At 34.3% G+C, this 22,237-nt stretch overlaps 1 protein-coding gene and 1 long non-coding RNA gene across 2 annotated transcripts; both read left to right on the top strand.

Annotated features, from left to right (window-relative positions):
* Window positions 1–7,089: 7,089 nt before the first annotated feature.
* On the top strand, window positions 7,090–8,947 carry LOC130460973 (uncharacterized). Its single transcript, XR_008921222.1, has 2 exons — window positions 7,090–7,555; window positions 8,650–8,947. It is a non-coding gene; the product is annotated as an uncharacterized lncRNA (long non-coding RNA).
* A 5,324-nt stretch (window positions 8,948–14,271) lies between these two features.
* Window positions 14,272–15,937, top strand: LOC130461570 (uncharacterized). The gene is made up of 4 exons (XM_056829718.1): window positions 14,272–14,352; window positions 15,059–15,232; window positions 15,312–15,397; window positions 15,598–15,937. The coding sequence occupies exons 1-4, from the start codon at window positions 14,272–14,274 to the stop codon at window positions 15,614–15,616; spliced, it is 360 nt and encodes a 119-aa protein (XP_056685696.1). The 3' UTR covers window positions 15,617–15,937.
* Window positions 15,938–22,237: the final 6,300 nt, after the last annotated feature.

The raw sequence follows: 22,237 nt of genomic DNA on the forward strand, positions 1-22,237 counted from the left end.
ACTCATTGGTGCATGCCCCCTTGGCTTACATCGTGATTAGCCTCTTGGACGCAGGCGGTATCCAATGTCCTATGTCATCAAAATACTTTGAAGAAATTCGTCTGTTGAATTCACTACCTCGATCGGGGCACGTGTTGGATCTACGATAGAAGCGGTACCAAGCCGGCGCAAATATTACCCATAGAAGCCTATCATAAACTACGTGACATATTATTCTTGCTTCATGTAGTAATGCTAGTTATGTGTAGCGAATTACGTGATTGTGTTGAGATTGTGTGTGATAAATAACACCGGAAAACCAACGACCCTTTTCAGTTGACACAACCACCTTCAGCTTCTTCAAAGTCATGCTCAGTTTTGGCATCTCTCTTGAGAACCAATCACCCCCTACACATTTTACACCCCAGAGTATTGACACTCAAGCTTCACTATAGTCCCTGTAGACACCTACTGTCCCCATTCCCGAAAGGGAAGGTTCGATGATGAGAACATAAATCTCCACTTGGCAACGCATCTCCTATAAAATAACGGATTTCAGTCACCTTTTCATTTCAGCCAAAACTGCTATTTATAGAAACCTGCTAAGAATAGTAACTGCCGTAAAAGGTAGTTGTTAAAAGTGGAAAAGTCATAAAAGATAGAAACCTGTCAGAATTAGGTGTTGCACTCCAACATAAATCCTAAAAGAGATAGAATTTGCATTCCTGGTATAATTCGAAAATAAGAGTTACGTATTAACTAAATTCCTAACGAACCTAGAGTTCGTAACGGGCCTAGACGCATTCCGTCATAAAGTTAATACGCACTAAAATACTCGGATAAATCTCAAAAGCTTCGTGTTCTAAGAGTCCAAATCTGACAAACAACTCGGCCCAGATCCCATTTTCAACGCCTGGATCTGGGCGCCGAAATCTTCGGCGCCCAGCCCTGGGCGCTGAAAGTGCCTGGGGCCGTGTTGTCTACGAATTCTTTTTGGATTCGTATTCTAAAAATCTATCTTTCCACAAACTCTTTCCCTATAATTACAGCCTCAAAACCGACGTGAAGAGGACACACAATTCCATAACCTGAGTATTGACTCTAGCCTTAAGCCTAGCCTCATGCTGCGAAATTGATCTGGTTTTCTATCGCAATCGACCCAAAAGTTGAACAGAACACGTTCTGCCCCTTGTAGCTGATGAATTAAGCCTAAATACTGGAACATTGCTTGGAAACCCGAGATTCGTTAAATAAAAGGAGAAATAGCAAAGCCAAGTGGTTAGTTTTCTGAGAACCGTAACGCACCTCTCAAGGGTGCGTTGTAATGTGTCCCTCATATGATTTAATCGCTTTCATCACCCTTTTATAAAATTGTCAAACTATTAACTTGATTGATCTATCACGCCTAATAAGATAATACTTGGACAATTGAATTATCATGCTAGGTACCTTAAATCAATCTAAATAAGATAATCACGATCGATTTAGTGTTATGTGTTGCATATTGCTAAAATTAATTCAGAATAGTTTATTAGTTTAATGCATGTCCCTTCAATTATTTATGCTGAGCTAGTAAGGATAACCTGCCTCTGGAGTTATCGATGAGCACTCCTCTCGGTAGTTACAGTCCCCCGAACTCTCAATCTCTGCCCTGCGGGTGTACGTTGAGCGATCCCCACACCAGGGATCACAAGGGAACCTATGGCCGTCGTGGTCGAACATAATTGCACTCCCTTTATGTCACGATAACCGGATTTTGTCAGTTTTTCTCATTGTCGTTAAAAACTGAATGGCGACTCCTATATTACTAGTCGATTGGGTGTAAACTCACAGGAAATCCAATTACACTTGATCTGACAACGTCACGCCCACAAGGGACGAGGTCACGCATTAGCCTCGTGCTTTTTCGAACCCCTCACAGTCCCCTTTAATTAATTTCTCATGCTAAACAAACCATTAATTTAAACCCCTAGACCAACAAGACGTAATTTGAGTCACAAACTTGGGTACTAGGCTAATGATACAGATAATCATGCTATACAGGAATCGAGGTTAATTAGAAATTACTTTCAGGAAAATCAGAAAATACGAAAAGATGATATTAGAATCAACAACAACAACACATTTTCATCAGAATTACCTTCCAAGGTACTTGCAGGGTGATATTATCAGTTACCTGCACATAATCATCAGAATTAACAACAACTGGGCAGCCATGACTATTCGGCCAACTCTTCCTCACCCGATCAGCCACCTCCGCCATTTACCGGCAGCGTCTTCCCAATCACCTCACCCACCCCCACCGCCGCTGGTGTCACCACCGGTGTTTCAATCGGAACAATTGACATGAACCGATTCTTCCAATAAGATGACCGATAACTGCTGGTGTCACCACCTTTGTATTAGGAACAAATCTGAATGCCATAAAAGTCGAAATCAAGTGGGAATTGATCCAAATGAAATAAAACAATTAATAAGACTATTCTATCAATATATTTTCAAAGATCCAGAATATATTCATGAACTTTTTTCGATCAAACTATTTTCAAAAACATTCGTTCATTTCAATTCTCAAAATTGTTTTTTCAACCAAAATTGTATTATACTAACCTGGAAGACATTAGGAGGAAGAACGACGCAGATGGTGAACGATTTCTACGCAATACACTAAATCAACTTCAAAATTTGGAAAGTGTGAAAGATTTATTTGGTGTTTTTTATTGGATTATCAAAACAGTTTTGTAAAATCTTGATCTAAATTTTGGAAGGTGTGAAAGAAATCTTGCAAACCTACAAATTTAGGCCTAATTTACTTTGTCTTTTGGTTTGGCTTCAATCGCTCTGCAGGTTCAAGAATATTGTCTTAGTAAATTACGAGATTATAATATTGTCTTAATATTATAAGTGCAACGTGCTTTTACAAAAAAAAAATTGTCTTTTTCCTTTGCCAAACTGTATATCAATGTTTAGTATAAAAAATTAAAATTGTTTCTTATTCATGTATATATTCATATTTTTTTTTATTTGGTGTTTTGTTAAAAAAAAAAAAGTGGGGAGGGCAGACAGAGGACTGCACCGCGTATAAATTCATATTATTTCTAGATAGATTGTTCACTTATTCACCGTAAGAACAATGGAAATTAATAATTATACGAAGTATTTGAAAAACGGAATATTAGTGGTACATAATAAATGAATACGAATTATTTTAAAAAAAAAATTTATCACATATCAATAATTAAACGAACCCTTTGCTATCTTACCTAATCAAGAATTGCAACATTTCTTAAACATATCTCTATTCCAAAGACATTGAAAATTGCTAAAATGCCATTATTTTTAACGTTAATATTGATAAATAATTGAATCATCTCAAAGATATAAATTGTATAAATTATAGTCATACTAGGTTTCCTATTATAATTAGGAATATTGTAACACTATGTATATAATTAATTGAATACACTTCAATTCATAAAATTTAACAAAATCTAACGTGATATATGACTATTGTAATACTATACATATGTAATTAATAGAATACACTCCAACTCAAAGAGTTTAATGACATGATGTCGCAACTTAAGTTATAGGTCTATAAAACGTGTAAAGTCGTATTGCAGTTATGCGACTAATCATTACTCTCTCCGTCCCGAAATACTCGAAACAGTGACATGCACAGAGTTTAATACGTTATAATTGACTTATTATTTAGTTAGATGGTAGTTGGTAGTGGAAATTTTTTTTAGGAGCTCTTGTTTTAGTATTTCTCCACTCGTTTCTTTTTAAACGGTGTAGGATTATTTTTCAGCCACCAAAGTACATTAATATAGGCTGTAGAAAACACAAAAGTCGTTATGTCTTTGTTTGTACGACTTATTTTTAGTTATTTTAGACAAAAAAACTTAGATAAATTCAGATAAGTTTAGTTAAGAAAAGTTAAAAAAAAATTAAGTCTTTTCATATATTTTCAACCACAAATAAGTTTTTATAAGATAAAATAAGTTCAGATAAGCTAATATAAGTACAAATAAGTTTTTTTTTTGTTTGGAATATAAAAGAGATTTTATTACAAAAAGGAGAGAAAAGGCACAACAGCCTTACAACAATGGTCAGTAGACCTCAGAACCAACAGCAACACTGAACACCTTACAACAACTAGGTGTTCAAATCAAGAAGCAAGGAACTAAGCTTATCACTAGCCCTAGAGGCAACTCTAAATTGAATTTCCCTAAAGAGATCACTAGGAGTTTTACAATGCTGATTAAACACTTTATCATTCCTATTCAGCCACACAGAGTAAATAGATTCGGCAAAAAACATCATTAGCAATTGGTGTCTCCCACCACCCCTTTTGCTTCTTTTGATCACCCACTGTAACTCATTAGTAAAGCCACCATGAGACCTAGAGAAGTGCAGCAGCTTCAAAACCTTCTGCCAGACCTGAGAAGTAAAAAGAGAATTCAAAGAACAGATGCTCTACAGATTCAGTACTGACATTGCAAACAGAACACTTATCAGATGCATCAACATTCCACTTGAACAATCTGTCAAGAGTAGGTAATCTTTTTCACAGAGCTAGCCGCATGATGAATTGACTCTTAGGAGTGGCCTGATTGTTGCAAATTACTCTTCTTCAAGGGACCTTAACATGAACACCACAAATTTTCTGGTACATACTTTTGATAGAGAAAGAAGAATGCTTCTCCGCAGCAGTTTATCCTCCAATAGAATCCACCAACTGAACACAACTGAAAATCTTTTTCAAAGCGTGCCCATGACATAGTAGCAGGACATTGAAAACCTGTCAAAGATCTACCCAGCATATAGTAGCTAGCTGATGTGGGCTTGGTGTACCTCCACAATGGGCCCTAGGACAAGGGTGATCTGACTCAAGCCCATCTACAAATGGCATATGGGTCCAGGGCTCGCATGCTAGCCCAAACCTCATCACTCAAGCCCTGGAAGACTGCTCTCTTGGTAAAAGCCTGAGTTGTCCATGACTAGGTCCAAGTCCAAAGAGTCCATAAGGCTCTGCTCCACACTCCCACTTCTGGACACGTGTTCCAATCCCCGAAGACATCACATCATACAGTTAGGGTTATGGGATCAATTCCCAAGGAACCCTAGCCCTATAAATAGTTCAGATCCCAAGGTAAAAGGGGCATGCAATTCATTCCCACCTATCGTAAAATATATTTTCTCTGCCTTCTCTCTAAAAGTTACTTCTCTCTCTATCCTATACTTAGGCATCGGAGGGAATATTCCTACGGGAATATTCTTGTTTTGCAGGTTGCAGTAAGGTCGTGCCAGCGCATACTTGATACCTCCGAGGAACGCGTGATACGTCATCACCACAAAAGATCCCACAACATTTGGCGCTGTCTGTGGGGAGGTATAGTATCATGGCCGAACCGCAATCTGAGAAAGACGCAGGAGGAACACGGCCTGCTATCGACAAAGGGCAGCCCACTGTTAGAGGCAAAGATGACAAGCATTGTGATGTCTCAGCAAGTCAACTAGCCTCCGCGAGATCCCTGCATCACATGTTTCATGGTCTCCATCAGAACATCACGGATGAATGGCAAGAAAGACTTCAGCATGTCCTCCAAGAAGAAATCACAAGATCCTTCAGTGAAACCGACCCAGTGCAAGAATGCAGCAGAGTGGCGAAGCAAAAGGGGAAATCGGTTGCAGATGGACGCGGCCTACCCATGGAGGCCCGACCTCTAAAGGAGGAAAGCTATCATGTAAGAGAAGAACGTCCGGGGCGGCGGGTGAACCCAGCACAGCGAAGACACGCTTACAAACCCCAGGGTCATCACTTTACAAGTAGGTCCACCACCACCATGACCTCTGGAAGGCCGCGAGAAGAACTCACTCGAAAAGAAACTGGCCGAGGCATCAAAGTAAGAAGGAAACAAAGGAGGCCGTCATCAGAAAGCTTGTTTGTCTACAATGCTACTCTCGAGTACATTCTCCTGGCCGAGGGACAAAATCTGGGGATAGAGCAGTGGTCTCCCAAAGGGTCGTCTTCAGCAAAACAGGGCACCCCGTTCTATATCTTTCGCAAAGAGGCCGGGCATGGCACCCAAAGCTGTCGGATGCTGAAGAGGATACTGGATGGCTACACTGCCAAAGGATACCTACAGCAGTATCTCTGCTTGGCAGATGCAAGTGAAGCCAACACTATAAAGGGGCGGGAATCGTGTACATCTCCAATCTCTGACAATGACGACAGTTACTCAGATGAAGGATTCATAACAGTAATATCAGGAGGGATCGCGGCACGAGCACCGACTAGTGAGGGACGACAATTTAGTTCGTCTCACCTTCGCACCAAGCAGATAGACCTACCCCATGTGGAAATTTCGGAAGATAATTATCGCAAATCGGCAATGCCATATGATGATGACCCCTTGATCTTGGAGATTAAAGTGGCCAATCTCAGGGTGAAAAGAGTGTTAGTAGACACTGGGAGCTCGTTCGACATAATCAATTTACAATGCCTACAGAAGTTGCAGCATGACCCTGGAACGATAGAAAGAGTACCCAAGCCCCTTGTAGGTTTCGGGGGAAGTGTCGTCCGTCCCATCGGCTCCATCTTGCTTCCCGTCTCAATTGGCACACCTCCAGTAACTAAAGAAGGCGCCGTCAAATTCATAAGTGTGGCGAGTCTCACCTCCTTTAACATCATAGTAGGCCGCCCAGCCCTCAATGATCTGAAAGCAGTAATTGTCCCTCATTTACTGTTGGTTAAATTTGTGGGAAGCAATGGAGACATTGGAGCCATTTATGGAAACCAACAACTGGCCAGGGATTGCTACCTATCTACATTGTCCCTCACATCTTACTCTTGATTGTCCCTATGTAAGAGATCGTATCCTGGATGGGCGTTGTTCAATGTACTTCATGTTAGATCATTCCTTCATCTAGCTGATTTAATGACTAAAACTCTCAGTGAAGAGCAACATAATCATATCTCTTTTAAGTTGAACATCACTCCTTCTGCTCCAACTTTAGGAGGTTGTATTGAGAATATCAAGCTTTATATAGCAGTCTTTACACCTAGGATAGTCACATGTAGCAAAGGCTACACATACCCCGGGGGTATGTGGGCCTTTGATACCCTATCTTTTGATTGGGTTTTCCTGCGGTCCCATTGCCACGCATACTCCAAATTTCAGCTGAAAATTTTAGCCTAGTTTTGAAATTCGAATTCGAATTTGGATTTTTCTTTTTAATTTTCAATTTTTTTTCCTGTCGATGTTTCCTATGTTCAACAAAGGTTGAAGGATAGAAAAAGGAAGGAGTGGGTAGCCACGAGCCTCACCAACAATAGTCACTCACCACCCTTGTCAACGAACCCATCCGACCACCTCCATCAACGAGCCCCACGAGGCCACGACCACCAGTTACGCAATACAAATCGGTCAAAACACCCACCACCAGTCAAGCGATACAAATTAGGGCTTTAAATAGTCGGATTCGGCCATGAAAACTCCAGATCTGAGTTTTGATGGTCGAATTTCACCATAAAGCCGATGAAGGGCGGGCATTGTTGAAAAGTTATTTGGTATGTTTCATTTCATAATATTTTTTCGAATTAATTTGGGGTTCAATTGATTTTTTTCTACTAAAGTATGTTGTTGGATTGTTGATTGATAGCATCTGGATTTTAAAATGAAATTTTCTTTTGAAATCAACAATCGGTGTTTTCTGAATTCAATTTCTAAAGTTAAGAGGTCAAATATCGATTAATTAATAGGTTATTCAACTAGAATATTTCACCTATTATGTTCTTCATTTGATATTATCAGTTGGAATTTGACTAATTCATGAAAACTCTTGGTTTAGGGGAAGCTCTTCTTAGAGCAGAGGCCAAGTCTTGCTTACACATCAGAGAAAAACTGATAAAAATATATATGTTTCATTCAGTATCAATTCAGAAACTAATTCTTCAGTTATTAGCTAGCAAATTCTTGAAAATAATGTTGGACTCTTTTTTTCATAGTTTGAGATTTTTAATATTTCACCGTTTCAAATTTTTGATGCAACCATTCAAACAATGATGTATTAAGGAGCTTGTAGTTGTCGCGACAAGTATAACCAACGAAGACCTAGTGGATTATGCATCTTAGAATGTCATCTAAATCTTGGTTTAAACTTTAGTTCATTGCTGATTACTTCAAAGGGACTCCTTTTTGGTGAATGTATTTTGTAGTTATCCTCTTAACACATTCATAAGGCTATTCATTTTGTGTTGATGCTAAACTAATGGAGCGCAAAGCAGTTAACACAAGTAACTCCTCTTTCGTTTTCTTCATGTCATGGCAATACAAGTTTGAAAATTAAGCAAAGGTTATTGTTAGAAAGTTAGATGTTGTAGCATAAATGAATATTTTGGGAGGCTGCTGTGATTTTTGGTCTGCTAGTTTGGCAGATTGGTAGCAAAGCTGATTTCATGATCGTAGTTATTGACATGGTCTTAATAAACCAATAGTCTTCATGCAATCTGATCCAAGTTCTCCTTATTTTGTTTGATAGGTTTCCGTTCTGTGATGTTGGTTCTCTTACTCATCTAAGTAGTTAGTTTTGTATGGTAGAATGCTAGAATTATTTTATTCATTCCTATTCTCTCACTGAATTCTCCTTATTTTTGTTTGATAGGTCTTCAAAAATGTGAAGAAGCCTACATGGCAATAGGATTATATTTTATAATTGAGTTTTGGAATTTATATATAGTCTTATTGTATCAATGTGATTAACTTTTGGTACCTAGATCTTAGAGGATATTGAACAAGCACGTTTGAAGTAAGTGTATTCGAAATCAAATTATGGTGGAGGTTGGCTGTCTGTTTTGAGACACTTAATTAAATAGTACAATTTCTTAATCTATTTTTGGAAACCTTTTACGATGTATAAAAGTTAAATTAGAATGAATAAAAAAAATTATTATGGTAGCCCACCTAGTGGATAAAGAGTGATATTCGTGATATCTTCCCCAAAGTAGTACTTCGTATTACTTTCGGCAGAACTTGATTTCAAATTAAATGTCTGCCTAACTTTACCCTTCAAAAAGAGTTAAATCTACTCGTATATAATAGCATCTGTTATACTCGGTATACAATTTTTTTTTACAATGAGATGTGTTTATACTCTATGCTAACATGGTTAAAATTAAATCTAAATCATTGTGTTTGATATTGGTCTCGGGTTTTTAATTAATATAGTATATGAAAAAGTTTAATGGCCAAAAATATAAATAATACTATAATTTTGGTGCGTCTGATTAGGAAAACAGGATTGTAATTATGGGACGAGGGTGTACGTAAACTAAAACAAGTCATGTGGGATCTTGTTAGATTCATCTCAATTATGATCAAGACATGATATGGAGAGACCGGTTCAGGTCTGGACATGACCTGGAAAAATTTGTTCTAATCTGGACATGATCCAGACTGATCTTTTCCGATCTATACATATTTTTTATGATCGGGACGTACATGATCTAGACATATCGGTTCTGATGTGGAAATAATTAATTTGAACAAATCGATTATGATCTTGACATGATCTGGACAAATCCGTTCTGATGTAGACATGGTTTGAGTAGATCGATTGTGATATTAACATGATCTAGATAGGTAGGTTCTATTCTGGACTTATCGGTTTTGATATGGATAGACCGATTCCGATCTTGACATGATATAGACTTAGCGATCATGATCTGTACATGATCTGAATAGACCGGTTGTGATCTAGACATATTGGTTCTGATTTAGACATGATTTGAACAGACTGGTTCAGATCTGGACAAATCGATCGGTTCAGATCATGACATATCGATTCTGATTTAGACATGATTTGGACAAATCGGTTCTGATCTAGACATGATATAGACAAATTGGTTCGAATCTGGACATGATCTACAGAGATTAGTGCTAATCTAGACATGATCAGTCTGATTTGGACATATATGCCTATTGATATGGACATGAATAATAATAATAATAATAATAATAATAATAATAATAATAATAATAATAATAATAATCCAAAATAATAATCATTTGATCTAATCTGAAATAAGTAATAAGGTACTTAAATTAAATAAAGTGAACTATAGCATAAGTATCAATTTCGATCATATAAACAAACTCATTCATGTTTGTAATTTATTTAATGGTCTAGTGTGCAGATTATAGTTTGTAAACATTTTCTTTTAATCCGAATTTTGTCACAAAAAAATTTCATAAAAAAATGGTAATATAAAGGTCTTTTTTCTAGTTTTTTTTTTTAAAAAAAAGAACGCAAAATATGAACGTTTAAAATTTTGAGAACTACGTGTAAAGCCATCCTTATCATATTTGATCATCTCATTGATACATTTTAGACTTAACATCTCAACCCATGACACATTTAGACTTTGGCCGCGTTTAGTTCACCTTATTTCTCCTTATTTGATCTGGTCTGAACTTATTTTTTCTAATATGATATGAACTTATTTCTGATCTTATCTGATCTAAACTGATCTGGTTTTTCAAATTTAAGATTCAAATAAAAATCTACAATTATCAATATTAAACAATTTACATGTAAAGTATTCAAATTAAATTACAATATTGTTATTCAAATTTTAACATCATTTATTTGACTTTTTGCTCATGATTTAACTATTTTTTATTATTAGATAGACTTGGACATATCGATTATGATTTGGATAGACCGATTATGATCAGGAAATATGAAATCTGATCTGGACATAACAGTTTTGGTTTAAATTTATGGGTTTTGATTTTGACAAGATCTGGACAAATCTGTTAAATATACCTGTTATGATATGGACATGATCTAGATAGATCGGTTATGAAGTTTGAAGAGCTTTAGCAAGTAAACTACCTAAAGTTTTGCTTAAGAGACTTCCTAAACAGATTGGTTATAATATGGACATGATCTAGACAAATTGGTTCTTATCTGTACATGATCTTGACATATCAGTTCTGATATAGATAAGATCTAGACAGATCGGTTTCTATCTGGACATGATTTGAACTTATCGGTACTGAGTTGGACATGAACTGAACATATCGGTTCTAAACTGGACATGATCTAGACAAAACGGTTTTGATTTGAACATATCGGTTATGAGATGGACAAATCGATTTTGATCTAAATATATGGGTTCTAAGCTGGACATGGTTTGAACAGATCGGTTCTGATCTGTACACGATATGTATAGATCATTTTTTATCTGAACATTTGTTTTTTATTTGGACGTGATTTAGACATTTTCTACACATATGGTTATGATATATAATTATAATAATAATAAATAATAATAAATAATAATAATAATAATAATAATAAAATAATAATATCATTATTAAATGCAACTCCTTATCATATTGAACTATCTTAGACACATAGACACGAGGATACAAAATAGATCGATCGATGTCACAAGACGAGCCTAATCCAATATTTTGATTTACATGGTCGATCATTGAAATAATTAAATGGTCATTTATATTATACATTGATATACTGTATCACATTTTTCATATAGATGTGATACAAAAAAGAGTAATGGGTATTAACTTTTTATATTAACATTAACATACAACATATAACATCTTTTAATTCTAGAAAAACTTAAATAATACTCTCTCCGTTCTTAAATAAGTGTCACATTTCTTTTTTTGGCGTTCTCTTATAAGTGTCACATTTCTATTTTTGAACATATATTTTTCCCACTTTTCCATACACTTTTCACACTTTTCCATACACTTTTCCCACTTTTCTATAAATCATGATTACTTTTACTTACACATTCTACACTTTTCCACTTTTCAATCCCCACATCCACTTTTATTTGTACTTTATTCAGGAAAAGGCTATGGATACACTTGGTATGCAAAGGTATCTTGCACACCACCAATTAAATGATGCCAACTCACAAATTCCACTAAAAAAAGAGAGGGAAAAAATTTCAGAAAGGAAGATAATGGGCGGCAAAATATTTCAGCCATTTGCGCCATTCGCATCTGTTAGGCGGGATGAAGTTGCGCCATACTATCCACTTTCATTTTCCCGCCAAACATTTACTGATCTTTTTTCCATTCTTCACCTCTTATTTTCAATCATTCTTCACCGCCAAACATTTCATTTCTTCACCTCTTATTTTCATTCTTTCTTTTTTCTGGTTTCCATTTCTTAAGTAATTGAGCATTCATATTTTTCAGTTCGTGATATTGGTTACATGTTGTACTTGACATTTTTTTGTTCTTTCCTTTCTGGTTGAGCATTCATATTTATCAGTTCGTGATATTGGTTACATGTTGTCCAGTTCGGGACCATTTCAACTATTGAGCATTCATATTTTATTTACATAAACCTCCCTTTGTGATGCATATAAGGTGTTTGATAAAATGCGTAATTGAATTAATAATCTACCTTTTCTAAATTAGTTTCAGTTGCAAAAGTTAGTTATATTGATGGTTGGAAGAAGGTGTAGAAGAAAACTAGCTATATTGATGTTTTGTGCTTGAACGGAAGCCAAAGTTGGACCCTTTAGCGAAGGTTGATGAAGATGACAATGGCTTTTCAGAACTGACAATGGTCGTTTATTGCAATATGCAATCTGATTATGTATTGTTTATTATGATTCCGTAAATACTAAAAAGAAACCATAAACAATAATAACATAAAACAACAGTTGCCCAAAGAAAAAAAATGTCCACGTATAAAGGATCGAACGCAGGTCTAGAGGCAGTGTAAAGATGATTATATAAACTTCGTTGTAGCCAGTTTGGCAAGGGGTATCAGCACATCCATTTGTGCTAGAAAATATATAATATTTTTGAGATTTTGAGAATATAGATAAGGTTTTATATGCAGCGAATGTTTAGATTTCATAATACATGAAATGATCCCACAATATTAAAATACATACTTATAAAATTTATTTTTCATTAAAAAAACATACTGAGTACTTTCTAGTAAAAATATAATAAAAAAAGTTTTTTCTGCCAATAACCCTTTATTGAATTAGGACCGAATATTGTATTATTATCTACGACTAAAAATGATGATTTAACCTTTAAAGAAATCTTATTCGGAATTCTCAAACTCCGTAAAATTATATTAAAAAGTTTCCTTTGGAAAAACATATTTGTTGATACCCTCTTGCTAAAAGGTTCACTACTACACTGCTATAACATCTACTCGATCTAACTGTGAGAACCCGTGCTTGATTCTTGACTAGAGCAAAAAATAACAAAATTTTTAATTGTCAAAAACCAATATATGGGATCATTTTAGTCAATAAAACATCAAACTTAATATTGAATGTTTTTTTCACCTTTAACTATGATTTTTTGGTAAATGGTTATCTTTATGGGGACTATTTGATAATTAATTTACCTCATTATCAAAAAAGTGTTTGTTGTTAAAAATATAATTTATTTTTCCTTAATTATATATATACTACATATTTTTATGATTACACAAAGGCTTACAATAAAACTTAACGATCCCAACAAATGTTTACCAATCTCCAAATGAAAATTTTATTACCGTACATCTAAACCTGTAAAATAGTACGGTATCCAAAAATAATAACTCCGTACGTTGTAAATGAATTATTTAGATCAAACTTCGAACAGTTAGCCTTTAATTACTAAGTTTGGCTAAAATTATTTACCATGAAAATTAAGTTTCTACGACACTATTAGTGAACTCTTGCGACGCTTTTAGTGTACTCCAAAAGGTACGGTAGTGGAAAACGTGAATTAGATCTCTGGCGGCGCTTAAAAGCGTAGTAAATCTGTAGCGACACTAATTATAAGTTTTACCTACGCAAAAGAATAGCGTAGTAATATGGGGTAGCGGCACAGGCAAAGAGAGCGCTTTTGAAAGCGTCGGTAAAAGCACTTGTGGCGATTTTATGCGTCGTAATAGACATTTATAAAGCGTCACTAGAAGCCTTTTCCGTACTAGTGAGCTAGATTTAAATAACTAACTAAGTTTGACTATATTTACACGAGATCATTTAACTTTTGAAGAAATTAAATTTAAATAAAACCAAACTCAAGTAAAACAGATACGTAATTTCTAACATTTTCATAAACATCTAAGTTGTTTGTATCTTGTTAAAACGCAAAATGACGATCCACCACCAAAATTGAAAAACACAATGTGTTATAACTTTATCTATGATGAAAAGGATCATTTCACCTTTAAAAAAAATCACATTCAGACTTCTCAACCTCGGTAAAATTAGACAAAAATATGTTTGTTTGCAATGACTTACGTGCTGATACCCCTTGCTACAATGGTCACTACTCTACTGATATAACATATACTCTAACTGTGTGTGCCAGTGTTCGATTCTTGTCAAGAGCAAATAAAACAAATTTTTAATTGTGACAAACCATTTTTATGGGATCATTTTGGTCATGAAAAGATCAAATTGTTGATGTTTTTCTTCACCTTTAACTATGATTTTTTAAGTTTAAAGATATGAGTATCAGTAAATGCATTTTCTTTCATTATCCATCGACGAATCATATGAGTACATGCATTTTTTTTTTCAAGATATAACAAAAAGTTTTCTGATGAAGCTACACGTGATAATTAAACTCAAAGTCTAAACTTCATTGTTTACAACAAATATATTTTTTGAAAAATCATTATATTATTCATAATATATATCTGAAGCTTAAACTACATCTAAGAGTTTCTGATATGCAAAAGATTGTTCGTTTCACGCATCTGTCATTACAGTCCACATCATATATTGTCGAAATAGCATATCGTTACGGCCATATAACTGGATGAAAAGATAAACAAAATTGGATAAAATTTATGAATAAACTCACAAATGATCCCATAAAAAGATTCAATACATAAAGAAATGAAGTATTGTTTATTATGATTTCGTAAATACTAAAAAGAAACCATAAAAACAATCTCTATTATATAAAGGAACAGCTGAGGGCATTTTAGTAACAACACTTTTCGTGTCCCCTTTTAAAAAGACTAATATACCCCTTTACACTACTCTATTCTACACGAGGATTCATTCAAAGTTCAAACCCTTACTGCTCGGCTGCTCCACCGTTTTCTCTCTCCTTCCTCCCGTTTTCTCCTTCGATCTCCTTCGATCTTCTTCCTCTACGATCTTCTTCGATCTTCTTCCTCAAAAATTACGCCCTTCGTTCTCAACTCCATCGCAATTTCAATCATAATGGTGAGTATTTTACAATTTCAATCGCAATTTACCCTTTTTCAATTTGATTTCAATTTTCTGACTAATTGAATCTTCTCAGAATTGCAAATCTGGAATTAGTCCGCTCCAGGGTTCTTTAAATTTGGGTGAAATTCCTGGGTTTGATCGATCTTCTTCAATTATCGGGTAAAAGTTCTTCATTTTCTTTTCTGTTTTGTTTAAATTACATTTCTTTTTCTGGGTATTTTTTTTTCTTCTGTTTTGATAATTATTAGGATTTTAATTAGGTGTTGGTAATTTAATTTCGTTTTGTGTTTGTTTTCAAGCAATATTCTGATTTCCTTTAGGTGAATTTAATTTCATTTTGTGATTTTTTTTTTCTTCAGGATTTTAGTTAATTTTTAGTTTGCTGAGGTTTCTGCAATTTATTTTTGAGAAAATGGGAAAGCGTGGAAATAATCAGAAGAAAGCCCCTCAGAATTTGAAGAAAATGAAGCTGAATAATGAAGATGTGAAAAAATTCAGTAGTATGGAGGATGAAATTGATGTCTGTAAGTATTCTCCTTCTTATTGTTCTTATAATTATTGTATTGAGTTTGTATTTATTAGAAATATTGAGTTTGTATTGATTTCTTTGATTAATTAAATTGTAGAGTATTTCTTTGAATTATTACAGAGTATTTCTTTGAATTATTTTAGTTTGTAGAGTATACCCTATGATTTTATAACCTATGATTTTTCAGTATTATTTTGCAGTTCATATTTATGGGAATAGCAATTTAATTTTAATCAGCAATTTAAAAGACTAATGTGGTACTCTAAATGTTGAATGTATGGTGGGTTTAATTCAGTTAGTTTCTTTGATGTGTATGTTGCTTCTGTCATTCTGTGCATAGGCTTTGAGTTGTTGCTTAATTTAGATGAGTAGTTATCCTCCTGTTTTCTGCAGGGCCGTTTCGAAAATTTATCACTCAGATTCATTCACGCTTTCAAATGGTGGTGGTCCACGTAGCAGGGGCGGCGGTTTAAGTGTTTCTTTAGCTGGGCCAGATGGGCGGGTCTTAGGAGGTGGTGTTGCCGGTCTTTTAATAGATGCGTCCCCAGTACAGGTTTGATATCTGTTTATCTCTCACTCTTCCTCATAGACTAACTTTGTACTTTTTTTCAGCGTCTTGCAATGGTTATAAGTTGTGGATTGATTAGTTGTACTGAAAAAATGCCACATATTTTTGGTAAAATCTAAATGCTTTGACTGCTCATGTTGTGCTTTGACTCCAACTACATCCGAATTCGATTTTATTGCAGACTTATACAAGATAAAGTTTGGCCAAATCTATTTGAGTAAGTCGATGCCGACAGAATCAGATGGTGAAACAAATAACCCACAGAATGGCATGGAGCCTCAAAGAGCTGCAGTGGGGAAGCAGAACCACTGTCAGGTTCAATATACCCAGCAGGCCCACCTCCAGCAGCAGACACAGTGAGGAGAATAACCAGCACAAAGAAGCTGAAGGAACTAATGAAATGCCATGGACAGCTCAAGCAGAAATGCTGGAGAAGTGCTTGATCGTCTCACACTTATAACAGGTTCAGTTTCTCTCATTGCATAAAAATTCTGAGTACTGTTTGTGGGCTTAGGAAATTGGAAAAGCAATGTTGATGATGGGAGTGTAGGGTGAAGTTAAAAGAGCTGTTAGATTTGAATTTGATTGATTATCATCATAATGTTTGGAACTCCAAATGTGTTGAAATTTTTGTATAATTAGAAACGAAGTTTGAAAGTTTCAGTTCGTATTCGATGCATAAAATCAGATTAAGATCAATTAGTGTATGATGAAATGTTAAAACGATGTTGAATCGAGTCATATACGAATCTCTATTATATAAGCCAAGAGGGGAGGGGTATTACGGTAAACACACTTTTCGTGTCCACTATAAAAAAGACGAAAATACCCTCTATCTTTTACTGTCAAACCACCTCGCGTACAACACATATTTCATTCCTCCGCCCCTTCCCTATCACTCTCACAGTATCACATACTTTCTCTCTCCTACGATCTCCCTCAAACCCTCAAATCTTCGATAAAGGCTAAGGAGCTCTCCATCCTTTGCGACGCCGAGGTTGGAATCATTTTCTTCTCCAGCATCGGCAAGGTCTATGAAATTATTGGTCATTGGTAATTTGGTATGTTAATATGTTTGCTGTATATTAATTCCTACTATACCATCAAATTAGGTATTTGAAAAAATTAGGTATATTAATTCCTACTATACCTACTATACCTACTATCGTATTTGAATCTGATTGTTACCAATTAATCTGTTTGCCACAAATTTTATAAGTTTCAAATTGATTATAACATTAGTCTTCTAATCAACCAGAGGTTGTAATTTTAGAATTAGAATTAGGAAACACAATCCTGGGCTTTTACTATTTGACGGAGCAGCAGAGAGGCATATGATGCTAGAAAGTCTAATGTGAATACCCTTTTCAACACTCTGGTCAAGATTTAGAGCAATTAGTGCTACAATCTTTAATTGGTATTTGATTATCATGCGCATCTATGTAAGCCAAGGTCTCCATTCAAGTAGTAGTATCTGGATGGCTACAATTCTAAACGCATTAACCTCATTCAGGTAGTAATTGGGCCTTTTTGCTATGATAAATCAAAGACCCCTGCTGAAATCCAAAATGAGAGAATTTAGGCTAATTAAAGCTACCTAATTAATTTTATCTATGGAAAAATTACAATATTGAGGGCTATATGTAGCTCTTCCCCTCTTATAAGGAAAATTTAGGCTTATTAAAGCTACCTAATTATTATTTTTAATCAAGTGCGACCCACAGAAAGTTGTATACCTCTCTCCCCCTCTTTCTCTTGCTCCTTGATTTTGCATCAAATTTGTTGTTTCTTCGGATTTGGTTCTGTTTTGTGACTCCGAATTACAAATTAGGGATTTTAATTGCTAATTGTTTTTGTTTTTGCAATTTTCATTACCAATTGAAAGTGTATTTATAACGAGGTTTTGTTTTTTTATTAGGTTTTAGAAATCTGATTTGGGTTCCTAATAAGTTCTGCCTACAATCTGTTATGAAGTAATTTTAGGTTTTCCAATGATGTTTGTTGAAATTTGGAAATATTCGCTGTGATTTCGATCTGTTTCTGCTATTATTTATAGAATTACGGAAGTTTTGGTGAATATTACTTGAAATTGCGTAATTCTTAGCTTAAAATTTGTGGCCACTTCTCTCATTTGAAGCTTAATGGTTATTATTGATGAACTTCTGAAAAATTATATGTTTTTAAGTTCTGTTAATTTTTTGCATATTATGCTTGAATCAAATGAAGGTTTGCTGAAACTGATTGCCTGATTTTAATTCACAGATGATTACCGAGGCCTTGGTGTCACTCAAGGAGAGAAATGGATCAAGCCATTACGCAATCGCCAAACACATAGAAGAGCAGAAGGTGAATGATCTCCCTTCTAACTTCAGGATTCTTGGAGCAGAAGCCATTAGAAACTGGACCGACATTCTGGAAGCAAAGCTGAGACCACTGAACCAATTCTTGGAGGCAAGATTGTGGCTCAAGTTACTGGTACTTATGCAGTTGCAAGGTGCTACAATTAGCTTCAGCTTGCTTGCTACAGGCTAACAGGCTACAACTTACCATCTGATTTATGCAATTAATTAAGTTCGTCTTTATTTCGATCATGCACTTAATAAACCAAATGCTTCCCTCTTTGGGATTGTGATTTGTGATCTGTGATCAATAAATAGAAAAGAAGGATGCTCCCTTTTATGCTTTGTAATCACATCGATCTATTATCAATGCTAATTAAGAGTTTTTATTTTAATACTATTGACTTTACATTGAATTATGAATTTTTTGTGCTATTTGTTAATATTGATGATTTTATCTTGATTTTACAGTATGTTGGCTCAAGGAGATCAAATTTGCTTTTTTAAAATCGCACGCATCGCGTGCATATAAGACTAGTAATAACATAATACAACAATTGCCCAAAGGAAAAAAAAAAGATCCACATATAAAGGATCGAACGCAGGTCTAGGAGCAGTGTAAAGATGATCATATAAATTTCGTTGTAACCAGTTTGGCAAGGGGTATCAGCACATCTGTTTGTGCTCGAAAATATATAATATATTTGAGATTTTGAGAATATAGATAAGGTTTTATAAGCAGCGAATGTTTAGATTTCATAATACATATAATGATCCCACGTATTAAAATACATACTTATAAAATTTAATTTTCATTGAAAAAACACACGGAGTACTTCCTAGTAAAAATATAATAAAAAAGCTTTTTTTGCCAATAACCCCTTATTGAATTAGGACCGAATATTGTATTATAATCTACGATTAAAGAGGATGATTTCACCTTTAAAGAAATTGTATTCGGAATTCTCAAACTCCGTAAAATTATATTAAAAAGTTTCGTTTGAAATGACATATGTGTTGATCCCTCTTGCTAAGGGGGTCACTACTACACTGCTATAACATCTACTCGATCTGACTGCGAGAACCCGTGCTTGATTCTTGACTAGAGGAAAAATAACCAAAATTTTAAATGTGACAAACCAAATTATGAGATCATTTTAGTAAATAAAACATCAAACTTAATATTGAATATTTTTTTCACCTTTAACTATGATTTTTTGGTAAATCGTTATCTTTATGGGGACTATCTGATAATTAATTTACCTCACTATCAAAAAAGAGTTGGTTGTTAAAAATATAATATATTTTTTAAAAATTATATACTACATTTTTTTTGATTACACAAAGGCTTACAATAAAACTTAATGATACCAGAAAATGTTTACCAATCTCCAAATGAAATTTTTATTACCGTATGTCTAAACCTGTAAAATAGTAACGTTATCCAAAAATATAACTCCGTACGTTGTAAATGAACTGTTTAGATCAAACTTCGAAGGGTTAGCCTTTAATTACTAAGTTTGGCTAAGATTACACAAGATTATATAACTTTTGAAGAAATTAAATTTAAATTAAAATAAACTCAAGTCAAATAGATGTGTAACTCCTAACATTTTCATAAACATCTACTGAGTAAGTTGTTTAAGTCTTGTTATAATACAAAATTATGACCCACCACCAAGATTAGAAAAAAATAGCTAGAACACATGAATGTGTTATAATATTATCTACTATTATAAAGGATCATTTCACCTTTACATAAATCATATTTAGAATTCTCAAACTCGGTAAAATTAGATTAAAAGATTTATGTTTGCAATGAATTACGTGCTGATACCCCTTGCTACAATGGTCACTACTAAGCTGTTACAACATCTACTCTAACTACGCAAACCTGTGTTCGATTCTTCTCAAGAGGATAAGTAACCCAATTTTTAATTGTGGATCAAAACCATTTTACGGGATCATTTTAGTCATGAAAAGATCAAAATATTAGATAATTTAATTTTTTGGTTACTCGTTTCCTTTATGGGGAATGCACTCATTGCTTTTATGGGGAATTAAAGATAATTAATTGTTGATTGTGTTGGGAACTTAAAACAAATTTGAAATTCAAAATTAAATATCAAAACACATTTCAAATTTCAGTTTAAAATTTTCAAAAGAGATAGAATCTTTTAAAGTTGAGGTGGCATATTATGAGTGGTGGTGTGCAAGATTGCACACCTTGTGTACTTCTATCCTCATCCCTTTATTCAATTAAACAATTATCTACTTTATCCTTTCCCAAAAAAAAAACATTCCCAATCATTAACTCTTACACACTTTACAATTTTATTAATTACCGCGCCGGAGTCCAAATGTGACACTTATTTAGGAACGCAGGGAGTACTCCGTAACTAAGATAATCACAAAGCAACATTATTTACTCTACCTTATACACTGTTTGATCCATTTATATTTCTAGAGTTTATGATTATTTATGCATTATTAACAATAAAATAAACCATTTTTAATATTTTTAACTAAACACGGCCGTACCCCTGAGAGAGATTATTATTATTAACCAAACAAAAAAAATTATTAACAACAAAATTTGCAAAAAAAAATTAATGAAAAAAATTAAAACCAACGACCTGTTATGAAACATAATAATGGATGCCCATTATACCCTCGTTAATGTTTCCGGAATATTCTAGGGTTCAGTAAAACCCTAACTATTGTATCCTATATATACCGGTACTATATGGAATAATATAGACAACCCTACTTTCTCTCTCATCTCTCCTGTTTTATTCACAACACGTTATCAGCACCAAACCCTAGCCGACTGAGCAGAAAGAAAATCCAAGAAAATCATTGTCGTCAGATTCAATGTAAGTACCGTATTACGCTTGAGATTTATGCTTAATATTTTCCAAGTACTTAAATTTTGAATCACGAATTATTACGATACTAATCGTTATCTATTTATCATTGCAATTGGTTGTTTTCGTTTTGCATCAAATTAATTGCGGATATTAGTTGGTTTCACGCATTGATTCCACAAACCAGTTGTATTGCATATGTGCATTATGTTTTGCTTTGTATTGTATGATACCCGCATCACCGTAGGTCAGTTCTTGGTATTGCCGCAAATTGATAATTTTTTATATATATTTTGTTGGGATTTTAGTTTATTCACCGTACGTCAGTTTTTGCTTTGTTTGTTGCGTGAATTATGCACAGCAATTACGCCTATCGAGGTAACTAAATATAGTAGCTTTGACTATTCTACAATTTACAATCAATTTACAATTCACAGAATATATTATCATATATTCTAACCGTCACATATTACACAGGCCTACCAATACATTGTGACTAATAGGTATAAACGCATGAGAACTGTAATCATGCTTGTTTAGTGGATTAGCATTGTTTGTTTAGTTGATGAGTATTATTGGTTTATTGGATGATTCTGCACCTTACAAATATTATTGCTTTACATTATAACTTGTTTTCATACGTTTACATATTTGAACTGTTTGTTTGCGTCAATTACATCGCTTGTAATATGGATA

This window comes from Spinacia oleracea, chromosome 5 (genome assembly GCF_020520425.1).
Source record: "Spinacia oleracea cultivar Varoflay chromosome 5, BTI_SOV_V1, whole genome shotgun sequence".
Lineage (NCBI taxonomy): Eukaryota > Viridiplantae > Streptophyta > Magnoliopsida > Caryophyllales > Amaranthaceae > Spinacia > Spinacia oleracea.